Source organism: Rosa chinensis, chromosome 4 (assembly GCF_002994745.2).
Source record: "Rosa chinensis cultivar Old Blush chromosome 4, RchiOBHm-V2, whole genome shotgun sequence".
Lineage (NCBI taxonomy): Eukaryota > Viridiplantae > Streptophyta > Magnoliopsida > Rosales > Rosaceae > Rosa > Rosa chinensis.
In genome coordinates this window covers 55,368,146-55,382,608 of record NC_037091.1, presented here as the reverse complement: position 1 = coordinate 55,382,608, position 14,463 = coordinate 55,368,146, and the positions used below count along the sequence as shown (strand labels likewise).

Genomic DNA, 14,463 nt, shown 5'->3' with positions numbered 1-14,463 from the left:
CCACAAGTTAGTAACCTGTTACTTTGGGTTTTGAAGCCGGATCGGTGGTATTAACGAACTGCTCCTCCCCCACTGCCACTCTCCTCCTCCCCCTCACACAAACAACTCGTCTCCTCCTCCACACCCACTACGACGTCGTTTTCCCTCACCGCCTTATTGAAGTCGAAACTTTGTAATCAAAATCAGTTTGTTTCACGATGTCGGATAGGTGAGGCAACCCGGGAGGACCTCCGGCGATGAACTACTTGAACTAGGTGGCGGTGAAGATGACGGAACTGCACGGCTGTGACCAATGACGTCGACGGGTTTGGTATTGTTGTCTTCGCCAACGACGATGAGAGTCGATTTGATTGAGAGGTGTCTGAAGTGAGAGGGTTTGAGGGAGAACTTGAATCTGAGCAAGTCGTCGTCTCCTAAGATGGAGTAGCCGGCGGTGATGACTGAGAAACCGCTAAGGAAGCTTTTGCCAGATCGACGACGATGGTTTGGGTGAGGAGACAGATTTGAGAGAGAGAGTGTCTGAGAGGAGAGAGATTGATGAGTTTCAATTTAATTAATAGGGGAAAAACTGTTAATAAATGTTAGATTAGGTAAATGGGGTTAAAAAACTCTTAGTGGAGTAAGTGGACAATTTTTAAGCTGAAATTGAGTAAGTGGTCACGACCCCTTTCTTTTTTTGAGGGTGGCGTTGCAGATTTGCACTCATCTCTCATGTCTATTTGCAGTTTTCATGGGAGTTGTGAGAGCTTTTCTAGTTTGGTTTAATGGCTGGCAAATGTGGGTTTACTTAGGTAATGACTGTTTCCGACAATCTCACTGAGATAGGTCGTTATGTGTAATCTTGCTGAATTATCAATGAACTGACTAATCTTCCAAAAGAAAAAAGAAAAAAGAAAAAGCAAAAGAAAAGGAAGAAAAAAAATATATAAATATATATGTGTGTGTGTGTAAATGAATTTTTATTGCATAACAAGTTTTTTATGGACTCTCGAAGTCGACAGCATTTGCAGTTTTGAGAGTCGACAACGTCTCCTCCACCCTCTGTGGTGTGTTTTCCTTGAGCTTGTCTCAGATCTAAGGCTTCATGCCTCAGTTTCTTTATTGTTTTGTTTCTTCCATTCCAATTCCTATCCAAACGCCTAGATTACTATCCTTTCTCCCATCCTCTTACAACTTTGTTTTTCATCTTCTATCCCATTGTTTTCTTCTTTCACAATCCTACCATCACAGCGGTTCTCGATCTGGGTCTACACACCTTACTCTCCACTCAAGAATAGCTGCCAAACCGGCACTCTATCGATGATTGTGAACGTCGTCGGACCAGTGGCGTTGTGTTGCTCGGTGGTCTCCACCACCACGACTGCTGTTTTTATGTCCTTTGGTACGTTTTTCCTTCTTGTGTAGGCTATTCGGGTATGGAGAATGATGGTGGATAAACCTCTGGCATCAGGAAGTGAAGCCTTGGTCGACGTTATCCTCTCTGCAGTTTGGCGCTCAGTAGCCATGGCGGCTCCTCTCTCTGCAGTTCTACATGGTTCTAGATCTAGGGTTTGTTTTGGTTGTTGTTGGGCTTTTGGGCCTAGGTTTTTTATTTGTGTTAGATGTAGGTTAATTAAGCTTTTGTCTATTGAACTTTTGGGCCTAGGACTTTTGCTTTCTTATGCAAATCTATATTTGTAGTACTGTTTGTTTCTATTAATGAATGAACTATTTGAACCAAAAAAAAAAAAAACTTTTTTTTTTTAATGGAATTACTGTATCACTGCATGATAGTGACATTGACATAATTGCTATAAGGAATCTGCTATACATCTTAAATATTCACCTACTTCACTTCATAAGTTCAAAGAGAGTTATCCCCACCAGATAGCAAACAATAACCGAGCGAGTTCTTCCTTATTCAACTATGAATGATTATATCGAGTACTTTGACTGTTATGAAGACTAAATATTGAATATGACTATGGAGACCTAATTTCGAAAGTAAATAATAGCTAAAGATCCAGCCATCGAAGAGAAGTTACTGCGACTACTCACTCGACCTTCTTCATAAAAACTGGCATATACATGCTACCTAAACGTTTTGTACGTAAAAGAGCCTTGCTCTAACCCAAGACTCCGACTAGTTTTAATACCAATTTCCTCATCATATAAGGTTCTCCACCAATCAAGTTCATTCCCTGTAGCTGGTAATGTTGGTAATTCCCAGCAGCTATATCCTTCACCAGTCAAACTAGAACATGCTGTGGTTTTACTACTATCCTCCTCCTCTAAAAAGACTCTTAAACAATCAATTTCTTGCTGTAATATTGGTGGTGCTGATGTTGGAAACACCTGCTAGGAATGATAAATAGGTCAGGAGAGAGAGGACGCCCTACCTAATACCTCGAGTTGGAACAATGTAACCTGTCGGATCCCCATTGACAAGAATTGAGTAACTCACAGATTTGATAGAACATAGCACAATATCAATCCATGCTCTAGCAAAACCCATTTTTACCATTATTTCCTCTAAAAAGCTCCATTCCAGCCTATCATAGGCTTTGCTAATATCCAATTTCAAAAATAAAAAACCATTTGCTTGACTTCTAAGTCGCTTCATAAAATGAGTGACTTCCGTAACCACCAGATTATTATCTGCAATTAACCGACCTGGGACAAAAGCACTTTGGAGAGGTGATATAATTTTTGGCAAAATGCGCTTCAATCTATTTGCTAAGACTTTAGAAGCAATTTTGAAACCACATTGCACAAAGCAATTGGTCTAAAGTTAGAAGCCAATTTCGGATCCTTTACCTTTGGTATAAGAGAAGGTGAGTATAATTACACTCTTGGTACAGCACCCCGTAGTGAGAAAGTTCCTGACAGCAAAACAAACATCATGATGAAGGATATGCCAATACTTTTGAAAAAAGAATGGGGACATACCATCCGGTCCAGGTGACTTAGATGGATGCATTTGGAATAGGGCCACTTTAATCTCATCATCACTAAAAGCAACGAGAAGAGTTGCATTCATTGAAGAATAAACACAGGGTTGAACGATGGCCAAAACTGTTCTCATGGCATTCAAATCAGCATGCTCCGACTTGAAGATGGTTTCATAATATCCAATAAACATATTTGCAATCTCACAGGTCCCAGTTTGCCATTCACCCTGCCCATCTATGAGCCCCTTCACTCTGTTTCGAATCTTCCTGTTTGACTCTTTTCTGTGAAAGAAGGATGTATTTCGTAAATATTGTATAATATATAGTTTTCTTTGTCTAACGTTTTATTTTTGAAAAATTAATAAGGCCCTAATCCTGATTGAGAACGATCCTTACTTATTCTTACTACATTGATATAGTTTTAAATTAAGCAATAACTTTATGCAAGTCATTAATAGAAGGCCAAGCAGACCATAAAGATATTATTTAGCTTCCTACAAGAAATTGCCATGTGCTGAAACCATACAAATCATTTTTTTATGAAACAATGATTTGTATATACTTTTGAACAATGTATATAGAAGACCTATGAAGCCATGGAAACCTTTTTTGTTCTTACACAAAGCAATCACATCAACTATTTTTTGATGCAATAATAGTTTGTGCGTATTTTTCGATGAGATAATAGTTTGTACGCGTTGATACAATATAAACGAACTTATAAACAATTTCGATCAACTTTATTTTGCATATCTTCCATGTTAATTTCTTTTTTATCCCGCACCATTGCGGGTTCGTTTACTAGTTAATATCTAAACCCTTCAACTTTGCAAATGATTCGATCTTGCCTTTGAGAGTGTGAAGCTCCCTCAACCTGCACAACGTTATACTACAGGGTAAACAAAACTGTAAAACTAAAGAATGAGGAAAAAGAAAAATTTTACCACAAAAATAGTATATGGGACACCACGATGCTCAAGCATCTTGTAAAGACTAACCTAGCTTGCAATCTCTACGCGCCTTTGGGCTTCTTCTGCCATGAGATTAATGTCCCTAAAAGTGCTCATCTCTGAAAATATTTTCCCTTAAATGGATTGCAGTCAATGTAGCGTTCGCTGTTCAGCTTCTCATGCAGCCTCGCGAGATTCCTTTCCAAAATTCTTTTTGCTAGTAAATGTAGTATGGAAATGGATATTAAAAAAGGTTTGAATTTGCGGTAACACTAGAGAATTTGTGTTTCTGTGTCAAAAATGTAAAGTAAGTTTCATATTATTATTTTATTCATTGACATTTTACATTTCTAAGAAACTTATCACTAATGTTTTTGGTCTGGATGAAGATATACATTGTTGAAATGAAAAAAAAATCACAAATCCAATTCAACAAGGGCTATATAGACAATATATGGCGTTGCTTGTTGCATGAATATAATATAAAAAAGGGTGCGGCTATTGCCACCCTACCATTTTATTAGTTCACCTTACAAACATTTGAATTATTGAAAGACTATATTACCCAAGTGCAAAGTGACTAATAAGTACACTAATTTTCTAAAATCCAAATATGTAATTAATTAAATACAAAGACTACGTAATTTCTCATTGGATAACATTAATCTTTGTCTTCTCCACCCAAATTTGAATTTATTGAAAGACTATATTACCCAAGTGCAAAGTGACTAATAAGTACACTAATTTTCTAAAATCCAAATATGTAATTAATTAAATACAAAGACTACGTAATTTCTCATTGGATAACATTAATCTTTGTCTTCTCCACCCAAATTTGAATTTATTACTATTTTTTTGTCTTTTTGTTGCATCCTCATCGTTAATTCGTTATTCAATTCACAAAATAATTACCTTTAACTTCATCAAAATCTTTGCAATATTCTTTATGAACACCAAAAGTACAAATTTAAAACACAAAGAAAAAAAAATCAATCTCTTCTTCATTGATCATAGTTGTAAATTTACTAATCTTTTTACATAGATTGAAATAGAGAACATTGAAATTGAAAGAAAAAAATTTAAAAAATGGGAGTAAATCAGATTATGATTTTATTAGGAAACTTTAATAAATTTTAATTTTTTAATGAGTATAAATTAAATGAGAGATTTTCATTAAAAAAATTTATTTTTTAATTAGATATGTCATATAAGGATATTCTTGGAAAGAGAAATGGGTTAAATAAGTAAATTTAATAATTAAAATTAAAATTTAGGGTGTAATGAGCAAGTAGGGTGAATAAAGAAAATGGTAAGGTGGCAATAGCCACACCCCATAAAAAATTTACATGTTTGTTCAAACGAAGTAATGGAGATAAAGATACAGAGAGCTAGTTCAAATCATGACTACTTAGTTTCCTCATGAGAAGCATGTGCACAACCTTGTCGTCCAAATTCAAGTGAAGACAGCTATTTGGATATTTGCATTCCAATTCTAATTCACGTTCATCAAACTTCAGCAAACAAGTGGATGATTAATTGAAAAAAAAGATATGCGTGCAGATCATGTCCAAGGTGGTTAGGTGGATATTTTCAATTATGATAAGATCAAAGCCAAGCTAGCTATGACCAATTCAATTTAAATCTCAGTCTGTTGCATGGGAATGCACCAAAAGCCTACAAACTTGATCAAACCGATTGATATGATTTCAAATTCAAATTGGAGTCATCCTTGACTCTACCTCATACATTACTTCTCTATAAAAAGAAATAGGGAAAGCATAAGATAAATATGCAGCAGAGAAGGAGAAAACGCTATACAGCAGAACAAAAGAAATACAGAGAAGAGGAGACGCACGAGTGAAAAAGCCACCAGAGAAAGAAAGAGAAAAGTTGTAGGCATTCCCTGTGATACATGCCTCTCCAATTAATTAATCCTCATATGTCTTATGGCCCTTCAAGACTCTAGTAGGCCGTTCATGAATGACCACAACTATTATAGTCTTCCCATACCTGTCAAAATGACGTTGTTGCTGCCTCAAATGCTCAAGCATTGAAACAAGAATGGTTGTTCATGAACAGCCAAGTTTCGTGCTCAAAACTCCTCTAAAATGGTACTGTTGCGCGCTCCTGCGAGATTCAATGCATAGAATTGGCTGTTCATGAACAACCACATTCTAATGCCAAAAGGTCCTCCTAAAGTGACACTGCCGTGGTCCTCCTACCAAAATTTTAGGAGAATGAAACAAGCAGAAAAATGGAGGATCTTGCAACTCTTCATTTTTGAATGAGAGAAAATAGCACTATTTGAGTCTTTTCTCTCTTCAAAGTAAAAGAGACGGTGTACTTGACATTGGTTCAAATTTCTCCTACAAGCATTGAACAGAGCCATCACACCTCCTACAGGGAAACAAAATTCAAAGCTGTCTAATTCTTGGTGGCAAGTGGTACCGACTTAAAAAGCCCACATACAAAAGACAAATGCTTTGAAATCAATATAAAAGCAATTGTAAAAAAATTGTATGGATTCAAGTTAATTAGCAAAGACAATGTCCAGATGCTTGCAAGTCTTTATAATTAAACTTTTGCTTTGTTTCTTGAGGCGGTGGCTTAATAATGGGAGAAGACAAAATAGAGGCCGATTTAATTGGCGGAAGAGAACTCCAAAATGAAAGGGGGTTCTCACTAGTCTCTTCAAGCCAAAGGATCAATGAGTATGTGGTTTTCGATAGAGAGCACTGACAAGTACATGCAAGACTAGAAAACTCGATCTCTGAATCAAAGATGCTAAAAAAGAAGGAGAGTTGAAGAATCAAGGGAGTATGTACCCCATCTATTCAGAGTGGAGATGTCGTTCACCAGATAAGGCTGGATCGGTACATACGGAGGAAATTTAGTTGGGCTGATTCAAAGCCCAAGTCGGGTGTCCAAAGAAATGGCCCACTTGAATTATATTACTTCAATTATGGTCTGTTGTATTGTCCGACGACAAGGGAAAGTAAGTGCAAAGCTTATTCCAAATTTCAGGCCACTGCAAAACTTGGTACATCAGGTCTTAGATGAATCAGCAGACAAGACTAAATTGGGTCTCTATAAAAGAAATACATTCAATGGATCACACACACACATCCGTCAAACACAAAATTTGGTATGAAACTGAGAAATACCGATTCCTGTGAACTACAATAGTTTGATCCCTCCTCCAGGCCTCCAGGGTATGTAGGTAATCTAGGACCCACTATATGCAACCGCAAGTCCAATCCGAATTCCTGACTCCACCAGTCAAATTCATCTAATCCGAATTCCTAACTCCACCAGTCATATTCATCCAATTCGAATCCCTGACCTCACCAGTCAAATTCATCTAAACACCAGAAAAGTCAAATCATTCTTAAAATGACTTCAGACACAAATCCAAAGTAAATCGAATCCCTGGTTCACTCACACCAAATTCGTTCAAACACTACTCTCATTCCAAAAAGCAATACCCTCCAATGAGTCGTACACCCATTGAAATTCTTGCACTACGAGTGGCTTGCTCCCTCTCCAAATGTAGCCGCAAAAACAAACAAACACACACACCCATCAATTGGTTTATTCATAAATGAAATCAAACGGTGTTTCCCTGTAACAAGGAGACACATTCTGTCTTGAATGGGTCGAACCCGAACTAATTAAAACTCTATTCTTTTAATGAATACGAGTAAAATTATGTTTGGTGATATTTTCGTTCACTCTGTACAATTTTTACTCAACATGCATCAAGTCGTTATCAACCTAGAGTAAATACACGTACAACCCAGTATTGAAGTCATTCTTCTGTGTCCCAAAAGACTTCATCAACACTGTGAAAGGTGTAGCCATGGGGTTAGAAACTGGTGTCGTGTTAAAGACACCTATAAAGATTTGATTTCGAAAAATTTAAGCGATAATTGTTCAATTGTAGATTCAGTAAGCGACCATGTGTTTTGAGGGTTAGGATGAGTATCAATTAGTCTACGGTTGACTGGTTGAGGATGATATATGGATGCTAATATAGATGGACAGTATTTTCAGAATGAATAATCATAGTAAACAGAACAGCTGAGAAACAGCAGCCTGCTGCCGGATTAAGGAAATAATCCTTGATCAGTAGCTGACCAGATGAACGGGGCTGTCATAGAGAGAGTCTCTTTTCAAATTTATTTTTCTCAGTCAATTTTAAGTTCATATTTATTTTTCTCGGTCAATCTTTAAGTTCTAGTATAAAGCCTTTAAAAATGCTGAATTTCTGGTGCAATCGCAACTAATTTACCAGATACAAACATGGTTGTAAAATTGATTCAACTTCTTTCTCATCATACATAGGTGCACATGTAATGGCTACAGCGACTGATATAAACAAAAGAAGCCCGACTCTGGGTATCTCATTTTAAACTTTACAACAAACGAGTCTCTTCCTATTTCTCTGTGGCCTTTGGATTGTATATCAAACAAGAAGATGGAAGCATCTGAGAACCAAATCGTAATGCAAAGAGCTTCGTATAGATGTCATGGCGAGACAATCGATCAAAGAGATGAAAAGGCAAACCTTAATTTCTTGTGGCCTGTAAATCCATAATTTCTTGCTGGTTCGGCCGATTACCCAACTTTAACGTGGTTGGGTAAGAGTGGGCACCTGTCAAGTCGATGAGAAAACTATTGTTTTGCCAAGCACAAAGGTAATCAAAGATAGTTCGATGAAGAAGATTGTGTTGAGAAGGGCTCTATCAACTGTCCATCCAAATATTGTGATCCCTCCAGCATTAGTTTGCAAATACATTACTGGAATTTCAAGAAACACAGCATTAGACAAACGACAACCAACAGGAATGAAGCAAAATTCATTAACGTGAGCACAGGAGTATGGACAAAACCATAAAAGGTATGCAACAAAAATATATACAAGACAACTCAGGTGCCTCATTTTAATGAAGCCAGATAACAAGTATGCATGGATTAGGCTACAAAGCCTAAAAAGAATTATGACGCTTGTCAAAGATTTTTCCATATTGTTTTCAGACAGGACAGTCAATATAGTAATATATTATGTCTCATCAGAAGATTCGAACAGAAAGTCATCAAGCTATCAATCTCTGAATCTATCATAGTGTGTAATGCTTAAGCAACAACCTACCAAGTTTTATTTTGAAAATGGTTAGTGTTCATATTGCATTTATTAGTTGAATTATCTCTCATCATAAGATTGTATCATGTAGATCATGGCATCAAAGAAAAACAGAACTCTATTTTTTCAAAATGAACACCATGACTAATATATGACCTAAACAATGTTAATGGAGAAAGGAAATCAGATGCAATTCAGAAGCAACGTAAGATAAACATACCAAAAGCTTGTCTCCTGTGATATGAGGACATATATGAAGCCAGCTGTGTATTTGTAGGCATTGAAACATGATAATCACATGACTCCAAATCACTCTCAGAGTAAGAGAGATGCAGTGAGTTAATTGAGTTTGCAGCCTCAGAGTTCCCCATACCGTTTGAATTTCTTTGCTGAGATGAATCATTAGAACTACATGTTACTAATGCATGCCATCTACTGGCAAGTGATGCTAAGGCCTGGGCTCTATGAGAAATTCTGGTCGCTGCATGCAAGGAAATAATAATCCCAACTACCTGAACAATTGTGGAGACCTGGAAATTTGGGGAAAACAAAAGCAAGGAAATTAATGCCTAAAATTTTAACAAATGAGCAATGATAATTGGAGAGTTATTAGAGTCTGGTGTCTGGAAGCCATAGTGGTTTTGAATCTACTGCAAACAGAATATCTGAACTTACCGCAAAATCGCCACCATTAATGACCGTGATCTTTCCACTGTATCCAGTGACCTCAAATAGAGTCACAAACTGGCTTGCTGTGACAACCAAGAACTGCAGAAGTAGGAAGATCCGGAACCTGTGGCTTATTTTAGAGAGATGATACCGTAGCCGAATGTGCTCCTCCATAAATACCAAAACATCAGATTCCCTTTCCAAGAGCCTCCCATAATCCTCGAAGTGGATTACTTGCAAATTGCAGACCAAATGAAACAAAATGCTGGCTGTGAGGGTGATTGTACTCGCATATGTCCATGATAGAACAAAAGCTAATAAAATTAAAAATGACAGCCACCATGAATCATGATGGACATAGAGCATGCGGACGACTTCACGTACAGTCTTCAACAGCAAACATGGCAGCGACCACCAAATTAGCAACCGAAAAGAACCCTGTGACGATAAGATCCAAGTGAAAAAATTAGCACAGCACTAAAATCTATACAAGTCAAAATAAACAGATGATTCAGTTAACTGACAATGATATTGACTAAATAAGCCTTCTCGATATTTGCAGGCTCCACCTAGTAAGGAAGTTACTTTTAGAAAGGCTAGCAGAAAAATGAATGTGCTATGCTTACGACTTATGAGCATTAATAATCACATGCAAAATCCAGAATCAGAAAACTTGAAGATTTATTCGGATTAGGCCCACAGCTGGTTCTGAAGTAAAAGAGGAAATATGCTGCATTTTGGTAAGCACGTTATTACACATATGGAACTGGAAATAGACCAAAAGACGAAAATTTAGGCTCACATTCCAGACCATGGTACTGCCATATACCGCATTTCACATATGGAGTTGATATACATAATTAAAGATATAATCTTCAAAATCTACGATATGGGATCCAAAGCACACACATTTTTTCATAACACAATCACCAGTAGATTGTAGTTGACCAATTCAAATAAGCAGCAAAAACCAATACATCAAACAATTCAATGCTTTACCTTAATCTGCTTGATGTAATCGTTTCGAAACCGAACCATATGGCCGGTATATCGATCAACAAACAAGAATCTCCGAATGCCATACTTGCGAAGATTGTGAGATAAGCAAAGCAAAGACACAGCAGCCAAACACGCCTGAGAGCCTACAATAACAAGCTCAAACCCCTCAATCTGGTACTTATCGCAATCAGAACAGTTGAAAATCACAAGAACAAGCACCGGAAGCAAGACTCCGATGACTACAAAACCAAACCAAGATAGAACAAAGCTGAATAGAGAAGATTGGCTGAAACCCAGCAGAGTGAGAAAGGCTTCTACGCTTTGAAGGGTTAGATCCAACTGGGTATCTTTGATTTCGAGCTCTTGATCTTCTGGGTGGTGGGTTTGGCTGGAATCGAGAAGAGGGGTGGTGGGAAGTGGTGGGAGAGGTGGGCGTTCCTCTGTTCTAATGTGAGGGTCAGCCATGAATATGGGTTTTTTTAAAGCTTAGTAAAGATGTGATTTTGATGGGTTTGGTGCAACAATGGTGTCAACCCAGTTGAGATTTGGGGGGTTTAAGTAGGAAAAGGCTGAATGATTGGGGTGAGGTTTAAGAATCTCGTCAAAAAAAATCCAGGCTTGAATTTCAAGTTCCTACCTTGCCAAAAAAGTAAAATTTCAAGTCCCTGTTTTTCCAGCAAGCAATTCCCAAATCACATTGCCGAATAATATTATTTTAATATACAAGCAAACTGCAAGGTGTGTGCCACCATGACCATGGCACTAGTATTAATTTCATCTGATGAGGATGCCAGCATGACCATGGCACTAGTATTAATTTCATCTGATGAGGAGTTTCAGCCGTTTGATTAGTGTGGTAATAGACAAAGAGTTGATCACCCACCGTAGGATTATTGGGAGTGGGGCTTTGTAAAGTAATCATTATGCTTTACTTGGACAATTAGCTATGACTCAGGCTCTAAAAGGTGAAGCCTTCTTCTGCCAAGTTCTACCAGGTAGTCTACAAGACACCAACTATTCAAATTCAATCATCCCAGGGTTGTTTCATTTGATTTCCTTTTGAATCTTGTTGGTACTTATTGTTTTGTTTTTGTCTGGCTTTGTCTGTATTTGGTGTTGAAAACCCCGTTAGAATTCGACCAGTGGTTTGTGAGGTCACTCTTTTAGGTTCAGCTTGATGCAGCTTATTGTTGCTTTTTCAATAGACCAAGATTTACGGCACCTGATTAAGACTCCATGATACTTTTACTTTTTTTATAAAACTATAAGAATTTAATAGCTTATCACTCACATAATCAATACTTTTCAAGTGAAAACCTCATTTGCATTATGATTTTCTTTATGTTTATAGATGTGAAGCTGACGTGGCTTTATGCCATTAATAAGTCTTTACCCTATTGTAGTAGTGCGACGTGGATTCTGTCCTGGAATGCACACCTTGTGCATATGCCTGGTTTGCCCTAAGAAGGCGGCGAGTTCCTTGCTTTGCTAAATGGTCGCAACCTCCTAGTGTCACCGGATGCGATTTCTGGTGGCAACATAGTGGGAAAACTAATCTTATTAGTATATTATGGCTTCAAGTAAGCTTTTACTTTTCGTTATGTCACCACCTTTGTAAAGCGAATAGAGTAACCCAAGGTTTACTCTTCGCTAATTGGTGTTTATCGAAATACATAGTTTTTATTGAGAATCTCGTTATTATCTCTGGATATTATCTCTATGCTTATTGTAATTTGGGGTTTAGGTTTCATGTCCTCCCTCCATGTATTCTGCAGTTTCATTAATGATCAAGACTTAAGGGCAGCTGTACTGACCCTCTTTCAAAAATAAAAATAAAATAGATGTTAAGCCGACCAGTGTATTTGAATTTTTTACCTTATTTCACCTGTTTCAGGTAAATAAAGGTCACGGAAGCATATCCCGGTCTCACCATGTTAGATGTTATTAGAAGGAGAAAGAAAGAGACAAAATCGAGTCACTAGAAGTGTCGGATCTGTGATCTCATTGTGATTTGTTTAACTGGTAAAACAACAATCAAATCCGTCTGTCCAGTTTCCTAACTCTTTGGGACTCCCGCCAAAATATAACCTGTTTGTACCTTATATGCCGCACTGAGCGCAGCCAATCTGGGGGCAACACGAACGACAATCGCTGACCCGAGTCCATGTGAAGCTAAGCATGATTATTCCAATCAAATTTGGTTTATTATTGAGCATGATGAGTGATGATTATGCAGGGAGTGTGGCGTGGTTCGATGAGTTGGAGGTGGCATGATGCCGATGGTGATGGTGTGTGCAAGCCTGTAAGGTGGAGGAGTATATGAGGAAAGAGATTACTTGTAAAACATTAAAGATTGGCAGGGCTAATAAGTATCTTGTTGTCAACAAATAAATCTTAACCATCAAGTATAGGTATGAATAAAATGTCATCTTTTACACAAAATGTCCAATAGATTATGGTAGAATAAGTGATTCTTGTTCATCTTCATTGTGTTCATTCTATTAAAACCTTCACACGTATCTCAAAAATTAAAATGAAGAACTAAATTAGTTATAGATTTTAAAATCGTAACACAAATTTTAAAAGAACTAAATAAGATTTATCACCTTGAGAGAGAGACAGAGACAGAGAAGCATCTATCTTGCAATCTTTGACATAAATGTGTCGGTCCCTCCTTATTTGGAGGAGAGTAATTCTTTTTTTTTTTGATCTGGAAGAGGAGAGTAGTTTTGCCTACTACGTACGTGAACACATTTCCATTCAATATATAAAAATGTTTTCCATTCAATATACAACGGAAGGCTAGCTATATGTAATTATGTACAGCTAGGGTGGTACAGCAAAATATTGAATGTTGGAAGAGACATTCATTAATAAGTATGTCAACATTGACATGAAAGGAGTAGGATTGATTTTGCTTCCACGCATGCATGGTACGTGCATATGCTGAGTTGCATGAAAAGCATGCCCATATAAATGCATTAGCTACAAGAACAAAGGCATCTGAATTTGTCCAAGTTTAAGATCAAGGAATCCAAACTCATTCAAGCTTCTGAGAGATTGAGACTAATTAATGACTGGGGAGTCCATCATCTGTAAGCAGAAACAATTGCAACATTTGGTGAGAGAGTTCTTCACTTGAGAGATTGAGAGAAAAAGTGCCCCAAAGTGAGAGAGCTAGCTAGAATACCCCTTGAGAGAATACTAAGAGGGACAGTTTTATCACTTCAATGAAGTTTAGTCATTATAGTGAGATTGCTTATTGTAATCTCAAGTTTATATACATTACATTGTTGTCCTGGGGATGTAACAACATTTGCACCTCGTATAATATTTAGTAATTTTTTTGTTTATTTGTTAATACTTCAGCAAATTACATGTGAGGTAAGAAAAATTAGATTCTGAAATAACCACAATGCCTAATACATTCGCCGCCCATCTACCCATATTGCATACCATACGCCAATTAAGTGACTCCGGCTGCTAAGAGACAACGTCCGTTGGGATTAATTTAGTGCTTCAATAGAGACGGCCGGCCGGTAGCCGGCCACCTTGGTACTAAACCCAGTAACTATTACTACGTACCTTTCAAATCTACATTTGTCCCGATTCTGGGGATCTCTGGGAAGTCTTATCTTGCAACAGTATATGGCATTAATTATTAACCGGTCTGTGAAGTCTATATCGTACACAGAGTCTCTACGAATGGGTCGTACATGCCTTGTATTTCCTTGGTTGGATGAAAGGATATGGATCTCTTGAATTGTATAAT

General features: G+C 37.4%; 1 protein-coding gene across 1 annotated transcript; it reads right to left on the bottom strand.

The window, feature by feature from the left end:
* Positions 1-8,166: 8,166 nt before the first annotated feature.
* LOC112200735 lies at positions 8,167-11,322 on the bottom strand. Its single transcript, XM_024341739.2, has 4 exons — positions 10,692-11,322; positions 9,699-10,130; positions 9,244-9,553; positions 8,167-8,680 (listed from the first exon to the last, which is right to left on the bottom strand). The coding sequence occupies exons 1-4, from the start codon at positions 11,154-11,156 to the stop codon at positions 8,538-8,540; spliced, it is 1,350 nt and encodes a 449-aa protein (XP_024197507.1). The 5' UTR covers positions 11,157-11,322; the 3' UTR covers positions 8,167-8,537.
* Between the last annotated feature and the right edge of the window lie 3,141 nt (positions 11,323-14,463).

Coding starts and splice junctions, on each gene's coding strand:
- LOC112200735 (XM_024341739.2), bottom strand. CDS start 11,156: ATGGCTGACCCTCACATTAGAACAGAGGAACGCCCACCTCTCCCACCA. Junction 10,131..10,691: donor ATTACATCAAGCAGATTAAG/GTAAAGCATTGA, acceptor TTATCGTCACAG/GGTTCTTTTCGGTTGCTAAT. Junction 9,554..9,698: donor TTAATGGTGGCGATTTTGCG/GTAAGTTCAGAT, acceptor CCAAATTTCCAG/GTCTCCACAATTGTTCAGGT.